Below are 22676 nucleotides of genomic sequence, written 5' to 3'. Positions count from 1 at the left end.
GGTCGCTGCAGGCTGCCTCAGCAGCCTCTCCCTCTGTCTGTCTGTGCCAGGCCCTGGAGACCCAGCTGAAGGCCCACCTGAGTTCGACGTCCCCCGACACGAAGGGCCCACCGAGCCCCCGGTTCCAGACGTGCCTCACCATGCGGGAGGTCTTCAGCCAGCACCACGGAGCCTGCCCCGGCCTCACCTACCACCGCATCCCCGTGCCCGACTTCTGTGCCCCCCGTGAGGAGGTGAGGGGCCGGGCAGGCCAAGGCCGCTGGGGGCACACCAGGTGACCCCTACCTCCACGCCTGGGCTCAGGGTGGGGAGACCAGCCCAACTCAGCACTGGGCCTCACATTGTCTCCTGAGGCCTTGAGATTTAGCCCAAGAGGCTCATTCACACCGTTTTCTAGGGGTGTGTGTGTGTGTGAGTGTGGACACATACATATTGATCACATGTTGCAGCGTGTGTACTGCGTGTTACAGGATGTGCAGGTGTCTGATGGGGCGTGTGCATGGGGCATGGGGCCCCTGTGGAGGGTACCTACGTGTGCCTTGCAGGTTCTGTGGAATCTGGGAGGCAGAGGTTGGGTTTAGGGGAGCTGCGTGGGGTTCGTGTAGGAGAACATCATGACGGGCTAGTGTGACTGAAGCAGTGTTGTGTGGCCGCTGTGGCTTTGTGACAGATGTGTGTTCCTAGGAAGTGTAGGCTGTGTGTAAGGTACGTGGGTGTGTTCATGGTATGTGCCTGACGTGTGTTGTGTAGGGGTCACAGTGCGCCTCTGGACACGCTTCGATGCTACCCAGGCTCACATGTCCCTGTTGACGGCTCCTGCCTGTGGTGTGTGGCCCCCTGGTGGCTGAGGGCAGCAGCAGTCTGAGCTCAGGACCTTGCCCTTGCATGGGGACCTGGCCTCGTCCAGCTGGGTTGGCAGGGGTGCAGGACACGGGGTTGGCATGACCTGCTGGGTAGGGGTGGGCAACTGGAGCCCCCAGTGTGCTGTGTCTGCTCACACATCCGGTCCCTGGGGTGGGGACGGTATGACTGCACCAGGGTGCAGCGGTTCACACACACGCGGTCTCGGGTGCCAAATGAGCCGCGTGTGCGCATGTGCAAAGTTGTGGGCCGGGCCGTTCCTGGGGTTGCCGTCTGAGGGGGTGCCATGCTGGGAGTCTGAGCAGCCAGGAGGCCCCACCCTCAGCTGTGCCCTCCCACCCAGGACTTCGACTGCCTGCTGGAGGCCTTGCGGGCTGCTCTTGCCAAGGACTCAGGCTCCGGCTTCGTGTTCAGCTGCCTCAGTGGCCAGGGCCGGACCACGACGGCCATGGTGGTGGCCGTGCTGGCCTTCTGGAGCATCCAAGTACGTGTGGCCTCTTGCATAAGGACGGGTCTGCCTGGCAGTGGTGGGCATTGGAGTCCCGAGGACGCTGCCCGTGGCAGGAAGCCACAGGGAGCAGACAGTGCCTTGGCCCTGGCAGACCCCCGCAGGGCCTTGGCGTGGGGGAGGGAGGCTGGGGTGCCCCAGGTCAGCTGCTGTGCTCCCTCAGGGCTGCCCGGAGGTGGGCGAGGAGGAGCTGGTGAGTGTGCCAGATGCCAAGTTCACCAAGGGAGAGTTTCAGGTGAGTGTGCCCCGCGGGGTCCTGGGGGCACCTGGGGAGGGGAGAGGAGTCCTGTGGTGGGTCTGGGGGTGTTCCTCAGAGCTCTCCCCATTGCTGTCTCCTCTTCGGCTCTGGGGCCCTGTGGCGGGTCACTGGACATGTCCTCGTCTGGGTGAGGTTGAAGACCGCCATCAGGCGCCTGGGACCCAGCTTGGGCCCCACTGCCCTGGTCCTTCTCCTGCTTCAGGTCGGGGTGCTGAATGGACAGCCCCGACACTTCAGGTTCTGTCATCAGGTATCGGCTGTCACCCTGCAGCGAGTCATCTAGATACCACCAGGAGGTGGCGCCTCCCTCAGGAGCTAATGTCCCTGTCTGCTCCTGCTCCCTGGCCAGCTTGCCCTGCGCCCCTGGCTGCAGCCCACATCTGGGCCTCCACAGGGCCCTCACCTGTCTGGGAAGGGGAGAGGAGTCCTGCGGTGGGTCTGGGGGTGCTCCGTGGGGCTCTGGGCCTTTGCGGAGCTCCTCCTCCTCCCTGGGCCTCTCCTTTCTCTTTTTCTGTCTGTTTTTCTGATTCTTTTCTTATTGTGGTAAAATATACGTAATAGAACGTTTATGTCAGGTGCGGTGGTACATGTCTGTAATCCCCGGGGCTTTGGAGGTGAGGCAGGAGGATGCAGGTTCAAAGCCAGCCTCAGCAACTTAGCAAGGCCCCAAGCAACTCAGCCAGCCCATGTCTTAAAATAAAAAATAAAAAAATAAAATAGGGGGTGGGGATGTGACTCAGTATCCCTGGTTCAACCCCTAGTAACAGAAAAAAAAAAAGAAAGAAAATTGACTATTTTTAAGGGTACAGTTCGATGTCATTAAATATACGTTCATTGTTGTATAGCCATCACCACTGTCCATCTAACTCTTTCATGTTGTAAAACAGAGACTTTGCCGTATAAAACTGTAACTCCCCAGTCGCCCCCTCTCCTAGCCCTCTGTTAACCACCCCCAACCACTTCCTTCCACTGGGGATTGAACCCAGAGGCGATAAACCACTGAGTTATTCCCCAGCCCTTTTTTGTATTTTATTTAGAGATAGGGTCTTGCTGAGTTGCTAAGGGCCTCACTAAGCTGCTGAGGCTGGCTTTGAACTCGTGATCCTCCTGCCTCAGCCTTCTCTTGGGGTATTGATTTGCACTATCCTAATGATTAACGTTGGGCAGCTTTTTGGGGCTTGTTGGCCACTTGTGTGTCTTCTTGGGAGAGGTGTCTGTTCATTTCTTTGTGTTTGAATTGGTTGTCTTGTTGAGTTTTCAGAGTTCTTTACATATTGATCCCGTATCAGATTTGTGTTTACTCTCTTGGTAGTGTCCCTTGATGTATAAGTTCTTAATTTAAAAAAAAATTTTATTTTATATGGTGCTGAGGATTGAACCCAGTGCCTCACACATGCTAGGCAAGCACCCTACCTCTGAGCCACAACCCCAGTCCCACAAGTTCTTAATTTTAATGAAGTCCGATTTGTCTGTTTTTGCTTTTGTTGGGCTGGCTTTTGGTTTTATATCCAAGAAATCAAAGCAAATCGAATGTCATGAAGCTCCTGTGTGTTTTATGCTAAGACTTATGGTTTTAGCCCTCACACGTAGGTGTTTGATCCACCAAGGTGATTGGCGTATGTGGTATGAGGTAGGCCCCGCTTTATTCTTTTGCATGTGGAAAACTGGACATTGAGTCTCGCTGAGGGACTGGCCTTTCTGCCCTGGCGCTGTTGTTGGAAACCTCTTGACCCCATGGATGAGGTTTATGTACCAGCTGAATGCCTAGTTGTCATGCCAGTCCTGCAGACTGCCCAGCCCTGGGCCAGCTTCCTGAGACATTTGGGAGCAGGGGGGCCTGCCCTGGGATGGGGCTGTGCATGTCCCTCCCTCGCTTGCTGGTGGTGTGCACCAAGCAGGTGCTGCAGACTGCCCCAGCTTTGTGGGGCCAAGACGTGAACGTGAGCACTGGAGTGGGCCTCGGGAGGGAGGGGCTAGGCAGGGTGGGGCCTTTGTGTGCTGAGTGCATGGAGCCCCCAGGAGACCAAGGAGACCAAGACCCTGGGTGACATCTGACTTTCATATAAATGTGAGAGTGTCATATTTGGTCTAGGGAGCAGGAGGGCAGGGCTGAGGCAGGGACACCAGCCAGGGACTGAAGAGGCGAAGGTGTTAGAGGTCTGGAGGAGCAGGCTGGAGGGGTGTGATGAGGGCAGATTTGGAAGGGGGTTTGTTGGGAGGAGAAGAGCCCTGCCCCGTGGAGTGACCTTCACAGCCTCAGTTTTCCTGGGAGTCAAGGGGTACTCTCTGGTACTTTCCTGTGGGGCAGGAAAAGGGCCCGAAGGGCTCCAACATTGCTGTTTCCCACATCTCCTTGTCTTCCCAGCCCAGCGTGAGACAGTTGTCCGCTATATAGATTAGAGTTCTGGAGTGTGCGTGCGTGTCACGTACACGATGCGGAATTGTGAGCTGAGATCGCGCAGCGGCTCACCACCTGCCCCTTCCCCATGGCAGGGCTTAGCATTTGCTGACCTCGTAAGAGAAAGTGTCTCCAGACTGTAAGCTGGAAAGCCACTGGCATAGCCGAAACAGGATCACAGTACGTGGCCTTTTAGAGTCTCGGTACCCATGTTAAGAACTGTGCAGAAACTGCAACGTGAACTGCGTGCATTGCGGCCCAGTGGTGGAGCGCTTGACCGGCAGGTCCGAGGCCCTGGGCACAGCCCCTAAGCAGAAACCAAAGGTCAAAATACAACACTTTGGGAGCCTGGCCTGAGAGGCTCAGGACCCCACCTTGTCAGTCCCTGCCTGAGAGAGGGCCAGCAGGGCTCTGCAGCCAGGGCCTGGCCTCAGGCTGGGGTGGCCGTTCAGAGGGGGCTGAGCCAGCTGCCTAGCCTGGGGGCCCCCACCCCACTGTCTCTCCTGTGCTCCTCCCCCTCCTCTGGCCCAGGTGGTGATGGACGTGGTGCAGCTGCTGCCTGATGGGCACCACATGAAGAAGGAGGTGGATGCAGCGCTGGACACAGTCAGTGAGACCATGACACCCATGCACTATCACCTGCGGGAAATCATCATCTGCACCTACCGCCAGGTGAGCCTCACCCGCCCAGGTGTGCTTCCAGATGTGCCCAGCCCCCATGGTGGCTGATGGGGTGTGAGGTGGCTGGCGGTATCGCAGGCTCACCCTCTGCTCTTGGTCACGTTTCCATCTTCCAGAAGCAGAGGTGATCCCTGAAAGGGAAACCCCAACCCCGAGCTGATCCTGTCCCTGGGGCGTGTGCAGGGGTGATACGAAAAAGACTTGACCGCTTCGCCCCGGGGCCCATCGAGAATGAGGCCAGGCAGAGCACCTACCCGGGCCCAGCGTTGACTCTCTATTCTGTGGATATGGGGACCCGGTGTGCCTGGGTCAGAGTCGGGTAGATGGCAGAGTCTTCAGGGCCTGGGAGTGGTTGCCGGGCCCATCAGGTCAGCATTTACCCGCCAGTGCCCCCAGGACACAGTCTGCTGCCCTGGAACTGGGCCTGGCCCCCATTGGCCCCTTTCTTTGGTCTGCTCAGTTAAAAATGAATTTTTCATTAGAGCATTAGAGTTACACAGAGTAGTTGGGTTCATTTTGACAAAGTCACACAGGCATGGAATTTGATTTGACTCCATTTCAGTCCCTTCCCTCCCCACAAATTAATTTTGAACAACTCACTAAATTATAAAAATGAAGTTTCTATAACAGTTTGGATTTCATGTAAAAATATGGATTTTCATCCTATCTAAGTGTGCCCTTGTGTCCAGCCCTCTGGACCCCATGCTCCCAGCTCGGTCACACTTGGCTCACCCACCTGCCATCACAGGACCAGGGGTCACTTGGGCATCGCAGCCTCAGGCCTCAGGGGGTGCACTGACCTGCCCATTTCTGTGCTTCCCCCGGCCTGGGATTGGATTGGCTGCTGAGACAGTGGGGTGCTCGGGTGGGAGGGGCCACCAGGGGTGGGGTGAGAGCTCCCGTGGTGCCAGCTCGTGTTCTGTGCTGCTGGTCTGTGATTCTCAGGGACAGCTTCCACCCATAGCCTCAAGCCAGCCCCGTGCCTCAGCCTGCAGGTGGGACAGATGAGTAGTGATCCAGACTTTGCTCAGGGTCATGGGGCAGGCACAGCATTGGGAGTCGGATAAGATCAGAGGTCAGCTGGGAGAGGGTTTTGCAGACTTAAGGGGCTGCCAGTGTGGGGAGGGGAAGGTGGATAAGGAGCTTCTGAAATGGACTTGGTGTACTTTGGTAAGACACACGTGTTTTCTCCAGAACCTGTGGTTAAATTGTACCCTGGGGCTTCTGTTGGGTTACTTTTGGGTCCCACTAGCCCTGGTCTCTCGTGCTGCCACCGAGTCAAGAGGCTGAGCTCCTTCACTTTAAGAACTCACTGGCAGAGGGTAAAGGTCTCAGGCTTCCAGATGTTTCTGCAGCTAGAGGCCCAGGGAGGCCAAAGGGGGTGGCTAAAACTGGGCACAGCGGTGGATGCCTGTATTGTAATTTTGAGACCCTGTCTCAAAATAAAATAGAAATGCAGCTCAGGGGTAGAGTGCTTGCCTAGCATGTCCTAGGCCCTGGGTTCAATCCCTAGTACTAGAGAAAAGTGGGGAGGGTTGGGGGTAATACCTAGACCTGCTTCAAAATACCATAGACACCGCCCCATGCTGGCTGAGCTCTGCCAAGAGTCTCCTTCTCTGTATCCCTGACTCTAAAACTCATAGGCCTCTGAGCCCTGCAACCCAGGATGTCCACTGTGAGACACACACAGGGTGGAGCAGGGAGTGTTGTGGGTCCTTCCCACCAGGCCACCCATCCCATTCCCAGTGCCAGAGTGGTGCTGACCTCTGCAGTGGGAGGATGGGGATCCCCAGCCTCATCCCAGGGCCCCTGAAGGGGTCAGAGGCCAAGGGTAGAGTCATTCTCTGGTGTAACCACCAGGTGGTGTCAGTGAGCTAAATTTTGGTCGATTCTTCAAGGTGCTGAAGTGAGGCGGGCCTGAGACATGCCCCAGTGCAGGGGCCTTGCCTGCCTGCGCAGGAGGTTAACCTGGGAGCTTTAAAACATACCCTGGCCTGGGATCCATCCCAGGAGAGTTCAGTTTGGTTGGTCTGCTGTGAGGCCAGCATGGGTCTTGTTTTTCAAATTCCCCAGCTGTAACTAAGGCTGAGAACCACATCCCATATGCAGGGTCTCCACCTTCAGTGACCCTCAGAGGCCCCTGGGCCCCTTGCTAAGCTGGGCCCACTCCAGGGTCTCTGATTCCAGGTCTGGATGTCTGACAGCTCCCAGAGGCTGGGACCTCACTGGGGACCAGCTGCCCTAGTCTCTTGCTCTTTCTCTTTGTTATAACAGCTTTATTGAGGTACGGTTCACTCACCATGCGATGCACATATTTATAGTCTACCATTTTATGGTTTTTAGTACATTCACAGAATTGTGCAGCCATCACTATCAAGTTTAGAACATTTTCAGAACCCCAGAAAGAAACCTCCTACCTGCTGGCAGTCTCTTCTCCCCCAGCCCCACATCTCCAGTCTACTTTGAGCCTATGTGGATTTGCCTACTCTAGTTAGGTTTATGGGTTTTTTTGGTACTGGGGATTACACCCAGCTGTGCATAACCACTGAGAAACACCCCCAGCCCTTTTTAAAATTTTTAAATTTTGAGTCAGGTCTCTCAAGTTGCTGAGGCTAGCTTCAAACTTATCATCCTCCTGCCTCAGCCTCCTGAGTTGCTGGGATCAGAGGCGTGTGCCACTCACTGTATCTGGCTACTTCATTTCTTTTTAGTGCAGAATAATATTTCATTGTGTGGAAGGTTCATGTTTTGGCTATCTACTCATTAGCTGACAGGCATTTGGGTTGTTTCCACTTTTTCACTGTTTTGAGTCGTGGGCTGTGAACATTTGTGTGAAAGTATTTGTGTGGGCATGTTTTCATTTATCTTGGAGATATGCCTGTGTGTGGGAAAAATTAAAAAGCTCAGTTTTCCCCTCTGTTCTCACCGCGACACCCAGTGCAGATGACACCAGCCAGGCATCTTCTGATCTACCTGGAGATACCAGATCTCATGGGTTAAGGGCTCAGCTCCAAGACTGTCCCCTCCCCTTCCTGCCATTCATGAGCCCCAGGGGTTCAATTGAGCTTTTGATGGACAGGATATAAACGCCACAACCTCCTCCTTGGGCTTAATGAATGGCTTGAGCAGCTCCCGGGCCCAGAGAGGCACTGGCTGAGGTTTGGGAGAAAGGACATGCAGCTTCCGGGTCCTCCGTGGGCATCACCTTCCAGGAGTGTCCATGTGCTCAGTGGCCTGTCCTTGGGGTTTTCCGGAGACCTTAGTGCACAGGCAGCATTGCTGTAGGCTGGGTGGGGACCCCAGCACTGTGTGTTCTGCCCTCCTGTTGATGTCTCTGGGATGCACTCCTCCAGATACCCTCTGGAACGAGAAGGCTCTTGTGTTCTGCTACCTATCAAGGGTAAGTTAGGATTTCTATATAGTTTCTATGACTTGCCTTGGGGAAGAAATTCTAGTTTCTGTAGCCCACTTTGGAGTGCAAATTATGATCCAGTAACTGTATATGGAAAGCAAAAACTATGAATCACAATAATACAACCTCAGAGTAGATTGGTTGGATCCTGTGGTCATTCTAAGTTCAACCTTCGGAGGAACTTTGAAACTGTCTTCCACAGGGGCTCCACCATTTCCCATCCCCACCAGCCCTGTGTGAAGGTTCTGACGTCTCCCTGTCCTTGTCCTTGCCAACACACTAGTCATTGTGGTTTTTTTTCTTTTTTCTTTTTTCGCGGTGCTGGGGATGGTACCCAGGACCTTGTGCATGCTGGGTGAGCGCTCCACCACGGAACCACACCCCAGCCCCTTGTCTTTCTTTTTGATTCTTGCCATTCTCCTGGGTGTGAAGTGTAAACTGGTCATGGTTTTGGTTTCCTTTCCCCCTTGACCACTGGGGTTGAGCATTTTTTCATGAGCTGATTGATCATTCGTATAGCTTCCTTGGTGAGTTGTTTGTTCAGGTCCTTTGCTCATTTTTAATTGAGTAGGCCTTGTTCATTAGTCTAGACATTCTTATATCTTCTAGACATCAATCTGTTATCAGAGATATCATTTGCAAAAATTTCCTGCTATTCTGTGAGTTGTCTTCACTCTCTTGATAAGATCCTTTAGTGCACAGCAGATTCTGATTTTGACCAAGTTCAATATCTGTTTTTTTCTTGTGTTGCTTGTGCTTTGATGTCATACCTACTCTAAGGTCATGAAGATTTATGCCTGTGTTTTTGTGATGCTCAATTTTATGTATCAGAATTTTAGGTATTGCCATGATATCCAGATATTTAGTCAATACTATTCTAGATGGTTCTGTGAAAATATTTTTTTAGGTGATATTAGCACTTAAGTTAGCAGAAATTGAGTAAAGCATATTACCCTCCGTGATGTGGGGGGGCCATGTATAATTTTTGTCATTTATTCTTTTGATACACAGCTTGTTGTGTTCATTGATTTTCAGGGGTTAAACCAGCCTTATATTCCTGGGATAAGTGCTTGTAGTCGTGGCGTTGTGACTGGACACATACGTGCAGGATTCAGTTTGCTAGCATTTGGCTGAGGATTTTTGTATGTATATTCACAAGCATTATTGGTCTGTCTTTTCCTTTCTTGTGAAGCCTTTGCTTAATTTTGATATCAGGGTAACACAGTTCTCTTTCTGGCATCCTCTCTCCATGTCGACAAGATATTTCAATTCTGGGAGTTTCCTAACCTTCTCTGGGATCACATGGAGAGAGAGGAGGCTCGGCAATTGGAGTATCTGGGTTTGAGTCTCTTCTGGAAACACTCATGGCCCAGGTTCTTTGGCCCCGAGGTGGGACCATCATGGCACCTGATGAACAGGGGCATGGTGAGGATGGGTGAGGAGTGTGAATGCCTCGCACCACTCGGGCACGATTCCTGCTGGCCACAGTGGCCGCTGTTGTGTTGTTGCCCTTCCCGTCACAGCTGGGAGCCATGGTGAAGAGGTGCTGGAGTCCAGCTCTCTGTCCCGCCCTGGGAATGGTCCTGTGTGCCCAGAACATGGCGCCGTGTCCTCTGTACTCCTCCGGGATGCTGTCAGCTGGGGCTCCGCAAGAAAGACGTGACTAACTTTCCAGCCAGACTAGAGCTCTGGGTTCCAGTAGTCACAGCTGGTAGTATCTCAAAACCCTTGACAGGCCACTGCAGGCAGCAGGCCCTAAGGTCTAGCCAGGGTTTTGTTCCTGTAGCTCCAGGTTTAAGTCTCAGCCAAGGCTGTGTCAGGCTCGAGTTCCCCTGGGGGTCAGGCAAGGCCCTCTGGAGCGCAGTCCTGGTTTCCTCCCCTGACAGGCCCCTGCTGATGTCCCTGAGCCTGTGGAGGGCTCAGCCCCCAAGCCTCGCCCTTCTTTGCAGGGGCCAACTAGCACAGGGACGCAGGAGGTTTTTCTCCTCACTAGCGCCCTCTAGGCCTGGGCTTGGGGAGGGCAGGAGACCTGGCTTGGGGCCAGACAAATAAGGCCACTTTGTTGAGGCTGTCACTAATTCATTGCCAACACTTGACAAGGGGACAGGAATTCCATATGGTTCTGATCCAAGGAGTTTTAGCAGGCAGATCTTTGCAGTCACCCAGTCGCAGATTCTGGAAGTGCTGCTAGAGAATAAGGCAGGACCTGGAAGGGCTTGGACCTCACAGACCAGTTTACTTTTTTTTTTTTCCCTTTCTTCTGGTAGTGAGCCAGGCAGATGCTCTACCACTGAGCCATGCCTGATTATCACAGACCTTTTTTTTTTTTTTTTTTTTTTTTAAAGAAAGGACTTCCTTAGGATTGCTAGTGTCTAATTTTGTTTAATACATCCTTTTAAAGAAAAGGAGGATACAAACATTTTCTTTGGGTATTCCCCAGGGATATTATACCACTAAGCTACACCCCCAGCCCTTTTTATTTTGAAACAGAACCTCACTAAGTTGCCAAGGCTGGCCTTGAACTTATAATCCTCCTGTCTCAGCCTCTTGAGTCACTGTGATTCCTAGAGGAAACAACCATTTAAAACCCCAGTTAGCATCTGAGTTGGTGTTTCATAGAAGAAAGGATATTTTGCCTGGCACTTGTAATCCCAGTGGCTCAGGAGGCTGAGGCAGGAGGATCGTGAGTTCATAGCCAGCCTCAGCAATGGCAAGACACTAAGCAACTCAATGAGACCCTATCTCTAAATAAAATACAAAGTAGGACTGGGGATGTGGCTCAGTGATCAAGTGCCCCTGAGTTCAATCCCCGGTACCCTCCCTGCCACCAAAAGAGAAAAAGGATATTTTAGTAACAAAAAAGTTAGAAGGATGTCATGTCAGAATAGAAGCCTTGGAAATGTTTATATTTCTAATTTCTGGTGGCCGCAAGAAAACCGGTCCAGGGCCTGGGCTTGGGGATTGCTGTTCCGGCCACCAGGCTTCTGTCTCCTTTATAAGGCCAGAAAGGCCGAATGCCTCCTCCAAGGTGACCTGCATGTCCCAGCTTGGACCTAGGTCCTGCCTGAGGTCAGGGTGATGACCTGCATGGTCCCAGCTGCCTCCAGGTTAGAAGGGGCCTCAGGCCAGCTCTGTACATGAGAGGGGAGACTCTCTGACCACCTGTGTTCCCACCTGCTGGGCGATACTGCTCTTCCCATGGGGTGGCATGAGGAAGTCCTTGGGGACCAGAGGAGCAGGACTTGCCTCATGCCTAGTAGGTGCTAAGCACAGAGGGCTCTGAGGGTGCCCCAGGGGGCCCCTCCTGGTTTCACAATGCCCCCACTGACCCTCAGCATCCAGTGCTGAAAGGCTGTGGAGAGACCTGGCGTCTGTTTAAAGATGAGGCTGGGGGGCCTGGAGTGGGCGGGCAGAGTGCCCAAGGTCCCCTGCGAGTTGGTGGTAGAGCAGGATGAGAGGCCCAGGTCCTCACCCCTGAATTGTCTCCTGTCCACTTTGCTCTTGACCCTGGGGTCTCCTCCGCGTTGCTCTCGTGGGTGGCAAGGTTTGCTGAGGCTCTAGTGGGGCTGTAGCTCGGCTGCCCTCCAGGGAACCGCTCCTCTGGAAGTGGGCAGCCCTGGGTCTCCCCAGGTGTCTGGCTATTCATTCAAACCTCTGCCTTCTGGTTTCAAACCAGAGGTCCCTAGGTGACCTCCAGTGGGTCTGCAGTTCTCTGGACACAGTGGCCGGGGTGCTGGTCAGCCCTCTGGGGTTTCCTGCAGCCTCGGGATGGATGTGGCCCTGAGCCCAGGCCTGGTGTCACCTCCGTCAGCTCCACTGCCTGGGAACTGTCCACCTGAAGTGTCCTCCCCAGAGATCACAGCCTTGGGACTCTGAGCCCCTAACTGCAGGCAGCTCCTGGCTCCCTGGCCCTCCGCCCATCAGCGCCCCTGAGCGGCAGCGTCTTGGCCAAGAGTGGGCGAGCACAGCCCCTGGCCTTTGGCCTTTGTCTGCTTCCAGCAATGAAGGCCCTGCAGGGCTGGGCGGGCAGTGGAGGTGCGGCCAGTGCTCCCACATGGGAGAGGGGAGCCCCACTCCAGGGCGGGCTTGCAAGGCGATCGGAAGGCCCGCGGGTGGCGGCTGGCGTAGAGCTGTGGGGAGCGCAGCATCGCCGGAGCCCCCGGAGAGCGTGGCGAGGCCCCGGGAGAGCCGGGCCTCCAGGGCCCTGGGGCCTGTGGGCATCCAATTTTTGCCTTTTTGTCTGGTCTTTGTGCGCTTGCGCCTACCTTCTCTGGTGGGCGGGATTATGATGGCCCTCGGGATTCCGCACCTGGGTGGTGTCGCTCAACAGGGCTCCCCAGCGTGGCCACCCCCTGCCCGCCTGCCCTGGGCCTGCGAGGAAGGCCAGCCGAGCCTGCCTTCTGGGGGCCGGGAGGGGCCGCGCATGAATGGTCTCTCCCTTCATGGTCTTCGTGTCATACTAACATCCACGTAACCTGCAGCCCTGTGGGAATGTCCTATGTCCCCTGCGGTTCCTCTGTGGATGGCCTTTCCAGGTGTTTCCTGGGGTGGGGTGTCCAAGTACATGCTGCTCCTTTACCCGTGGCGATCACTTCCTTCCTTCTTATATAAATTTACTTATTCATTTTTGTTTTAGTTGTAGTTGGACACAATACCTTTATTTCATTCATTTGTTTTTATGTGGTGCTGAGGATCGAACCCAGGGTCTCGCATGTGCTAGGCAAGGGCTCTACCTCTGAGCCCCATCCCCAGCCCCACGGGGATTATTTCTGAAGCCTGATCCTTAAAAGTAGCATTATTGACTACCTTGAAAGGTAGGAACTTATTTTATTTTTAAAAAGTTATTTTGGAAATTTTCAAACAGAAAACTTCAAAGTGGAAAGCCCCAGGGGCCCTGGTATGCCACCTCCTGGCTGTGGGAGGTCCCCATCACCTCCTCTTCAGCATGGGTCACTATGAAGCAAGTGCCTGCCTGCATAGCATTTCCTCTGTAAATATTTCAGCACGTGCCCCTAAAGAGGTGATCTTGCTGGGTGTGGTGGCACATGTCTGTAATCCTAGTGGCTCCGGAGGCTAAGGCAGGAGGACCCAGAGTTCAAAGCCAGCCTCAGTATGGAAAACCAGCCTCTGCAGGTGACTGAGTTAACTCCCCTGCTGGGCGATGTGGCATCAGGCATCCATGCTGCTAGACTGTCCCGCTCTTCTAGGGTTCGAGTGACTGTCTTCCTACAGTCCCATGGGTGAAGCTTTGCTCACCTGTTCCTTTGTAATATAACCCCTTGCCCTGTTTAGGACAGAATCTTCCATGGAAGTGCCTTGTGTGTGTCCCCTTCTTTTACTGTGGCCTACCCAGGTGTCAGTCAACCTGCTGACAGTGGACATCATGAAGATAGACTCAGCCCCCTGAAACCTGACCCCGTGCCTCATTTGAATGGCTTCTCCTCAATAAAAGGGGTCAGCACATGCTCTCCCTCTCTTTCTTCCTTCGGACCCTTAAGGTCAGAGGAGCCGTCACAGCTACCCCAGAGAAAAAGGTACTTGTGTCTCTTATGTGGTAATTTTGTGCAGCCCAGTTAGCCCAGTTTACCTGGAGTGACCCCTGAGCCTTTTGGTCTCGAGAACAGAAACCCGGCACTCAGCAACTTAGCAAGGCCTTAAGCAACTTAGTGAGACCCTGTATCTGAATAAAATATAAAGAGGGGCTAGGGAATGGGAGTGTATCTCAGTGGTTAAGTGCCCCTGGGTTCAATGCCTGGTACCAAAAAAGAAAAAAAAAGAAAAAAAGAGAGAGAGAAGGTGATCTTTTGAAAAAGGATAATCAGGACACCAGTGTCTCCCCTAAAACAATTAGCAGTTTCTTATCATCAGATGTTGAGTCAGTGTTGAGATTTGCTCACTGGTCTCATTGAGTCTGTCCTGGGAGCAGGTCCACACGAGAGCCACCTGTTACATATGGTCGGTTGGCCCTTAAGGCTCGTGGATTTGCCTACTTATTGGGAGCTGGAAGGGAACCTGGGCTTCTAAATGCGGGAAGGACTCTACCACTCAGCCCCTCCCCCGCCCAAGGCCCTTTTCATCTCAAAAGCTCTTCTCTTCCCTCTCCCCCTGGATCACATTTGTTGGGAGTAGCTGGTCATCACCAGGCTTCCCAAGGCTGACCTTGCCAGTGGCATCCTGGGTTTAGCTCAGCCCCTCTCTCCTGTAGACTTCTGGAGTCACAGGCTTGTACCAGTTCCTGCTCCATCTTTGTCTGGAATAGTTGGAAGAGTTACAGGTGGTGCCAGGGCCTGGAGGCCCTGCCCTTGCTCTTGTTGTGACTGGTGTCCTCGGTGTACGTCACTTGAATTTCTTCTTTAATTTGGAATTTGCAGGACCCGGTGTGGTGGTGCAGCCTATGATCCCAGTGGCTTGGGAGGCTGAGGCAGGAGGATCTCAGTTTGAGGTCAGCTTGGGTAACTTAACGGGACCAGAAAAGGGCTGGGATTGCAGTTCAGTGGTAAAGTCTCCTTAGGTTCAATTTCTAGTACTGCTTTAAAAAAAAGGGGGGGATGACCATTCGTAATTTGCAGAATGGCGATCTGCTCATTCCTCGTTTCTTCTTTAATTAACTGTGGCAATTAACTGACAGTTCCTGAGAGACCACCCTCTCTGGGTCAGAAAGGCAGGTGGTTGCTTTTCCCCTGGATTTCCCCATCTTCAGAGGACAGGTCAGTTTGGGAGGCACTTGCCTAAGTAAAACAGGAAAGATGTTGGATGGTGAGGGAAGGGGGAGCCAGGGACGGCTGCAGACCAGTGCTGGAGGCCAGGGGCCCGACGTCTCCCAGCAGCTCAGCACCAGCCCCAGGTGCTCACAGCCGGGTCCTCACTCTGCACTGGTGTCTGACGACAGGCAGGCTCCCACTTAGCTCTGGTCTTGCATTTATGGGGGAGAGAGGTCTCCGTCCTTAGGCCAAGTGTGCCCAGGAACACAGCTGGGGGTGGCAGGGAGAAGGTGAGACCCAGACCCAGTTCCCGGATGCGGCCCTCTCTGTGCCACCCTGCCCCCGGGAGGCCAGCGTCACCTCTTCCTACCCTCCCCTAGCTTGTCAGGGGGGGACGCCACGGTCCTGGCTCTTCTCGGGCTGCAGAGCAGAGGCGGCAGGACAGGGCTGGAGGTGGTAGGCTGATCCCGCAGACAGTCTTCACTGGGATGGAGCCGCCCTGGGATGACAGTCTCCGTCCCTCTTTTAGCCTGACTCAGGATTGCGTGGCTTTGGGGGCTGCAGCCAACAGTGATGCCCTCTCCACTGTTCATGGCGATGGCCAAGCCTGGTCACCCTAGCTGTGTGAGGGGCCAGAATGTTCAGGGAATGTGTGTGTGTGTGTGTGTGTGTGTGTGTGTGGCGGCCCTGGGGATGGAACCCAGGGCCACTCTACCACCGAGCCCTTTTTATTATTATTTTTCCTTTTGAGATAGGGCCTCTCTAAGGTGCTCAGGCTGGCCTCAAACTTGTGGTCCTCCTGCCTCAGCCTCCCGAGTTGCCAGGCTTACCAGCACATGCCATTGTGCTGTTCTCAGGGAATTTTAAGAACTGCCTCAAATGGAAAAAAGAGAGAAAGAAAACCCTTTGGACTAAGCCATTTGGTGAGATAGGGACGGAGGGCCCAGGCTGAGGGGATGCCAAGACAGCCACAGGCCCACAGGGTGACACAGTCTGGTGGATCAGTCGTTTCCTGTTGGGCCTGGAAAGGGGGAGACATTTGTGACATAAACCAAGGTCATGGCCCTTGGAGGAAGCCCTGCTGGGATCAGTGATGCCCGCCTCACTTTCCTTGTGTGGGCCGGGGCGTGAACTCTTGGTGTTCTGTGTTTGAAGCAGCTTTCTGAGTCCCCTGTTTCCTCCAGAGGAGTTTGAGGAAGAGCTGAGGTGAAGGCAGCCACGGAGGACGAGCCACGGAGGGGGCGTGGCACGTCCTTTGGTCTCAGATGTAGGTTCGGGGGGGGGGGGTTGTTTTTGCAGGGCAGGGGTGGAAGGTCCCGGGCCCTTGTGCCTGCTCGGCGAGCCCCCTGCCTCGGAACCCACCCCTCAGCCCGAGAGGCAGTCTGTGAAGCTGTCCTGTGTGACTGGGAGCAGTTTTCTGAGGCCCACCTTTTGTTCCTGCTGGGCCTCAGGCTGCTGGTGAGATGGGGTGGGTTCATTAGGCCAGTTCACTGGGGCAGAAATGGAGGGCCGAGCACGTTTTGGGACTGGCTGGCGGCAGGACCGGAGCCCCTCTGCCAACACTTTGGCCTGTCCTTTCTCTGCACTGCTGTAGCCAGGGGCCATTCTGTGGTAGCATAAAGAGGAAGGGTTAGCAGGGAAGCCCCCGGCTGCTCCCGGTGCGCCACAGGGTTGGTGTGGGGTCTGCACACGGAGGAGCTGCTGGGGGGTCAGTGAGTCGGCCCAGTGCCACAGGACTAAGGTCTGGAAGGAGATGAGCAAGCCGGGCGCCGGGGTGCACTCTGTGATCCAGCAGCTCAGGAGGCGGAGGCAGGACGATTGCGAGGTCAAAGCCAGCCTCAGCAATGGCAAGGCACTAAGCAGCTCAGTGAGACCCTGTCTCTAAATAAAATGCAAAATAGGGCTGGGGGTGTGGCTCAGTGGTCGAGTGCCTCCGAGTTCAATCCCTGGCATCTCCCCCACCTCCCAAAAATAAGCAAGATGGGCTCTGCGTGGAGGTCTTTGTCAGCCTCTCTAAGACCTTGGAGTTATAAAGAAATAAAATAAAAGTCTATCAACAACAACAACAAAAGACCCTGGAGTGGCCAAAGTTGTTCCCTGGAGACACCTTTCCAAAAGGTAACGTGTCTCCAGGGCCCGTCCTGGGCAACTAGAGGAGCCCTGGAGTGCTGTGAGGGTCCCACCAAACATGACAGAAGAAAGGCTGCTTCCTGGGCTTGCCCACTCGGCCCAGGACAGAGCCAGTGGGTCAGGGCAGCCGCTGGAACAGAATCTGTGGGCGCGCTCGTGTGTGTGTGTGCGCGTGTATACGCACATGTGTGCTCCTGCACGCGGGTGCAGGGCGTGGGCTGCGAGCCCTCTGGCTTCCCTGCCTTCCCGTCTTGGGCTGAGCCAGAGCGTCCCCTCCTGCTGGGGATTGGAGGGGTCTAGACTCCACTCCAGCATCCCCTGGGGCCCCGGGTCCAACCCCCACCCAGGAAGACCCTCCTCTGCACTTGCTGTCCCTTCTGCTGCAGAGGCAGCCTCCCCTAGCCTGGTTCCAGGACCTTCCTGGCGCCAGCCGGGGCTTCAGAGGTGTCTGCAGGGAGCGGGTGGAAGGTCGGTCAGGGCGTTGGAGACCTGGGCTGCCTGGTGCTTTCTTGGTCCCTGCTGTTGGTCGTCCAAGACGGGGTTCTTCTCCAGGGACGAGAAGTGCCCTGGGGGTGGTTGGAAACCTGGGTTCCGGGCCCAGCTCTGCCGGTGACTCCCTGAGCAGCCTTGGCATGTTGCTTTGGCCTCTGGTCCTGGTTTCCCCTCTGTCACCTGGGGTCGTTAGCCCTGCTCTTTCACCGTGAAGAGCGGTGGTGAGGACCAGCCCTGACGCTGTGTGAAGTGGGAGTGGGTAAGGGCGTGTGGGCAGGGTGCCCAACCTCAGGCTCACTGGGGGGTCATGCATGGGGAGTGGGCATCATGTGTTGGGTGGAGCCCTGTGCCTGGCCGGGGGTGCTCTGGGGACAGCAGGCGGAGAGGCCTGGCACCAGATCGGTGGCTTCACTGTCCGTAAGAAATAGAATATGGTGTCTTTGGAAAACCATGCCCACATGCGCTGAGGCCACGTTCTCCCCCCAGGGCCCAGGTACAGAAAGCTCCTGTGCTTCAGGCCCCGGTGCCAGGCGGTGCCAGAGGAAGCCCCCAGAGACAGGGCTGATGGAGTGGGGGGGCTCGCCCGACGAGGAGAGGCTGGCCTTGTCCTGGGGGAAGGGTGGGGACCTGCCCTGTAGCCCTGGCCATTTCTGAGGGCTGGGAGCAGAGGCCACCAGCTCATGTGTCCTCCCACTCAGGAGGTGAAGTGGGGGACGGGGGAGCTCCGGGGTGGGGAAGGGAGAGTCTGGCTGTCGACACGGACCTGGGCCTGGCCTCGCTGGCTGGCCTTCCTGCTTCCTCGAGCCTGAGCTTGGCCCGCCTCTGGCCAGGCCAGCGTGGGCAGGAGGCTGTGGCTCCTGCGTGGGCTCTGCTGCCGGCTCTCCAGGTGGCCATGGCAGGGCTGCACCCCCTGACCTCCGCCTGTTCTGGAAAGCAGAGGGGTGGTGTGGGCCGTGCTGAGCACCCTGCGAGGCTGGGATTCTCGGAGACACGAGACCCAGCCCTAGTTGGCCATCGACTGAGCATTTAGCACATACCTTCCAAGTGTCAGTACTGCTGGGTGCTGGAATGCCACACAGACAGAAGACAGTCTCTCCCTTGGGGAGTCTGTGCTCCAAGGAGGGAGACTTGTGGCATGGTGGACAGCGGGAGCTGAAGCAGTGAGGAGAGGGGGAGGGGTGGGATAAGGGGATTGCAGTTTTGTATAGGGTGGGCAGACAGGGCTCAACCACAGTGGCATTTGGACAGACTGGGAGGAGGTGAGGGTGCAGCCCTGCCACCATCTGAGGGAACAGCATTCCAGGGAGAGGATAGAGCATGTGCAGAGGACCTGAGGCAGGAGCAGCCTGGTGATTTTAAGGGGCAGAGCGAGGGAGCCGGGGGGCAGGGGAGGAGGTCAGAGGGTTCAGGGCCAGAAGGCAGACCTTGTGTGGGCTTCCAGCTTCCAGCACAGGGGGAACCAGGGGAGAGCCGTTGTGGGGTTTGGAGCAGAGATGCTCGCTCAGCGTGTTGAGAATAGACAACGGAGTAGAGTCGGTACAGGGTGGCCAGGCGGGGGCTGACATGGACCAGGACAGCGAGAGGCAGGCTGCCTTGGGAACTTCTCAAAGTGGAGCCGGTGGGCTTCCCTGACTGTGGATGTGGGGCCGGGGGAGATGGGAAGGAGGGGTCTCGACTCAACCCCAGCTGCTGAGAGGTCATCGTTGCCACTAAGATGGGCAAATTGTGGATGTGGCAGATCTGGGGCGTGCGTGGGGGTCTCTTGGGGCCTGACCGATATCCACAGAGGTGCTTCCTAGGCGGCTGCGTGGAGCTGTAACTGGGGGTCCCAGCATCTGCCTAGGATCCCAATTCTGGGTGCTACTGGGTGCTGTGGATAGGAGATGACCTCGGGAGGGGTGTCACTGACCACCTGAGCACCTGCTGCAGATTGGCCCTGGAGGGGGCAGTGGTTATAATCCAGCGCCTGTCTGCTGGGTTTGTGGTTGGGGAGGCAGAGCCTGCCTTGGTACGCGGTCCTCACCGTGGAATGAGTGAAAAGGTTCAGGCTGAGAGCGAGGGGCCGTGGAGGGTCAGGGTGGAGGACTCAGAACAGGCTTCAGGGGCCCTGCCCCAGGCCCGGAGGGACAAGCTGTACATGGCAGGGCCAGGCAGAGGAAGGACAATCCAGGGAGGAGGAACAGAGTGGGAGAAGGCCCAGAGGATGTAGGCAAGAGGGGCTGGCTTGGCCCTGGTAAAGAGGCCAGAGGAAGAACTTGGGTGTTGTTCATGCCCTGCAGCGCAGAACTCTGGGACTTTGGGCAGTTTCTTAACTTTGCTGAGCCCCAGCTGCAAAACGGGAAGGCCCACCTCCTGCATGGGATTGCTCTGAGAAAATGTCAGGGTCCGGTCGTTCAATTTGGGTGTGACATGCTCAGCGTGTCAACCTGGGGGCTCTCAGCCCTGCCCAGTGGGCCTCTTTCTGGTGGCCCAGCAAAGAGCAGAGCATCAAGAGAGCCACCTTGGCAGTGCTGGGCTGCCTCAGGCCAGGCAGACCCGAGGGGTGAGGGGCTTCGAGTGCTCAGAGTCCTGGCTGCCCCTGGTGACCCTGTTCTATTTTAGGCTCCGTCTGGGCAGACGAGGAAGCTTGTCCCGCTGCCGTGCAGCTAATGACAGCCTGGAAAACTGGAAAACTCTTAAAACAGCCGTGCTATTTTGATCCCCAGGAGGTGGTCGCCACTCCTGCCCAGGCAGCGTGAGCGTGGGTGGTTCTAAGGAGACCAAGGCTCTGATAGGAAGACGGTCACAGTACAAATCACAGCCCTGTGACTGCACAGGATGCGCCCACAGCACTCCCTCACTCCCTGGGTGTCCGGCACCCTCTCTGCGCAGAGCTCTGGGTTTAGGATAATTCTACCCTTGCCGTAGGACCCGGAAGGAGCCCCTGTCGCCTCCACCCGAATCCTCCTCAGGCCCAGTCCTGGCCCAGGCAGGCCTCTGTCCCTGTGGGAGCAGGCCACAGAGGGCGCGGGCTGTGTCCACCGCCAGCTGAGACCTAGAGCTTTCTGTGCCCACAGGACATTTCTTCTGGGCTTTTTAATCAAAAATGGTTTGAAGTGGCTCTTGCCCAGTGGAGCTGTGGGTGGCTTCCTCCCCTTTCTAAGAAAGGGCTTCTAGGTGGGCCCCAGGCCTGGGGTGGCGTCTGGGGAAGGGTAGAGGCAGCCCGAGGCGGGGTGTGCTCACCTCTTCAGTGCGCTGTGACGTAGCCGCGTTGGAGGTGGGCGGTGGTCCTGTGGTGGCTGTGGTTTGCGTTTAGGGAAAACAACATTGTTTTTTTCCTTTTTTGGTCTATTGCCTGATTTCTATGCAAAATGGACTCTCGAGCACAGGCTCAGTCCATCCTTAGAACAGCAGGCACGTGTCCCCGCTGCTGCGGCCACTGTCCTTCAGGGAGCCTTGGGGTCGTTCCCAACCCCAGAGTCACCTGCGGCCCACCTGAGGTTGAACCCAGGTGCGCTCAGCAGCGGAGCCACATCCCCAGCCCTTTTTCATATTTGATTTAAAGACAGGGTCTCGCAGAGTTGCTTCGGGCCTCGCTGTTGCTGAGGCTGGCTCTGAACTCTCGATCCTCCCGCCTCAGCCTCCTGAGCTGCTGGGATGACAGGCGAGTGCCACCTCTCCTGACTCAGCTCCAGCCCCCTGTGTGCTGGGTCCAGTCTTGGATTGGCTCCCTCACTCCTGTCTGGGCCTTGCCCTCCCCATCCCACCTCTCCCCCACCACTCCTCCTCTGTCCACCCTGTGGGTACACATTCTGGGTCCTCTTCCTGCCTCCATGTGCCCGCTGTCCTTCCTGACCCACCTGGGTGCCACCTCCCCTTCGACATCCTTTGTCCCGAAGTTCAGGGGCTGTGGTTGCTCTGCCGTCATCTCCCACCTCCTCCACCAGACCAGGAGCCTCTGGGGGAGGGCAGGGCCTGCTGCCTGTCCTGCGTCCCCAGGGGAGGGGTCCGGGTGGCTCTCTGTGGGCTCCAGGTGCTTTGTCGCTCCTCCCCTTACTGAGAAACCCTCCCCTGGAATCTCAGGAGCTGAGGCCTAAATGGCAGGACTGGGGCCAGAGCCCAGTTTGTGGCCCTGTCCCCTCGCTCCTCCTGGCATACCCTGCCCTCCCCCATGCCTCCATCCCCAGGGTCCCTGAGCGCCTCCGGTGGGGTCAGGAGCCAGCTTGGCCACGCCCTCTGCCTCACAGGACCCTGGGAGCTTTGGGCTGGTCCCCAGGCCCTGGGCAGGCCCACTCCAGCTCTGATTCTAGTGGAAGCACTTCCAGCTGTGGCCCAGCTGTTGGGAGACCCCACCCCTCTGGCCCCTGAGGCCTATGTAGAGGGACAACTGCTGTGCCACATCCTCTCCCTGATCAGAGACCTGTGGCAGGCTTGGTGGAGCCTGTGGGGGGTGAGAGGGCTGGGTGCAAGGCCAGCTGCCCGGGCCTCAGGGCATGGGGCGTGCGTGTTTGTGGGGGGCAGTGGGGCCCATGCTGATTCCTGCCTGCCCTCTCCTCCAGGCAAAGGCCGCCAAGGAGGAGCAGGAGGCGCGGAGGCTGCGGCTGCGCAGTGCGCAGTACCTGGAGCGCTACGTCTACCTGATCCTCTTCAACGCCTACCTCCACCTGGAGAAGGCCGGCTCCTGGCAGAGGCCCTTCAGCACGTGGATGCGGGAGGTGAGAGGCCGGTCCTCCTGTTCCTGTGTGCTGCCGGTGGGGACCTGGTGGCAGGCTACCCCGGGGAGACGGCACTGTGTCATCTGTCCTACCCTGGGTCTTCTGCACTTGCGGGGTGAGTTAGGTCCCATGGGAGGCAGCGGTGGCCGCCTGCTGGGCTGGGAACCTGCTCCGGGTGGCCCGTGGCTGGCTGGCTCAGGGCCTTGGGCACATCATTATTGCCCATCATCATTTCAGCCCTCGCTTGGTCCCTGCAGGGTGAAGGGTGGGGCTGTGGTGTCCCTGCCGCCACCTCCTTCCTGCTGTGACCTTGGACAAATTGGTCCCTTCTCCAAGCCTGCCATCCCAACACTAAAGTGGGAATAACCTTAGTGGTTGGCATCCACTCAGAAGGTGGCGTTGGGTACACTGAGTGCCATCCGCCAGACCCAAGCCCACCACGTGTGCTCAGGAGGAGACCGAGCACAGAGGAGTTTTGTTTAGGGTCATCGTTAGGACAGACACTTAGTTCACGCCTTGGCACCCCCAGGTCAGGAGATG

General features: G+C 56.3%; 1 protein-coding gene across 8 annotated transcripts in view; it reads left to right on the top strand.

Moving 5' to 3' along the window:
* Pald1 (phosphatase domain containing paladin 1) overlaps window positions 1-22676 on the top strand; it is an 81660-nt gene that overhangs the window by 56269 nt on the left and 2715 nt on the right. For 6 of the 8 annotated variants that reach the window (XM_046419793.2, XM_046419798.2, XM_046419799.2 and 3 more), the window contains 5 exons: window positions 51-233; window positions 1205-1345; window positions 1533-1604; window positions 4558-4698; window positions 21981-22136. In XM_046419793.2, the coding sequence (XP_046275749.1) occupies window positions 51-233; window positions 1205-1345; window positions 1533-1604; window positions 4558-4698; window positions 21981-22136 (693 nt within the window). Of the gene's footprint in view, window positions 1-50; window positions 234-1204; window positions 1346-1532; window positions 1605-4557; window positions 4699-20986; window positions 21831-21980; window positions 22252-22676 lie in introns of those variants that run through there. The other 2 variants (XM_058577984.1, XM_058577985.1) reach the window with 2 other exon arrangements.

This window comes from Marmota monax, unplaced genomic scaffold (genome assembly GCF_021218885.2).
Source record: "Marmota monax isolate L192 unplaced genomic scaffold, Marmota_monax_Labrador192_F-V1.1 WCK01_AAM20220418_F8-fsc00019, whole genome shotgun sequence".
In the NCBI taxonomy this organism is placed as follows: domain Eukaryota; kingdom Metazoa; phylum Chordata; class Mammalia; order Rodentia; family Sciuridae; genus Marmota; species Marmota monax.
This window is presented reverse-complemented; position numbering and strand designations above follow the sequence as displayed.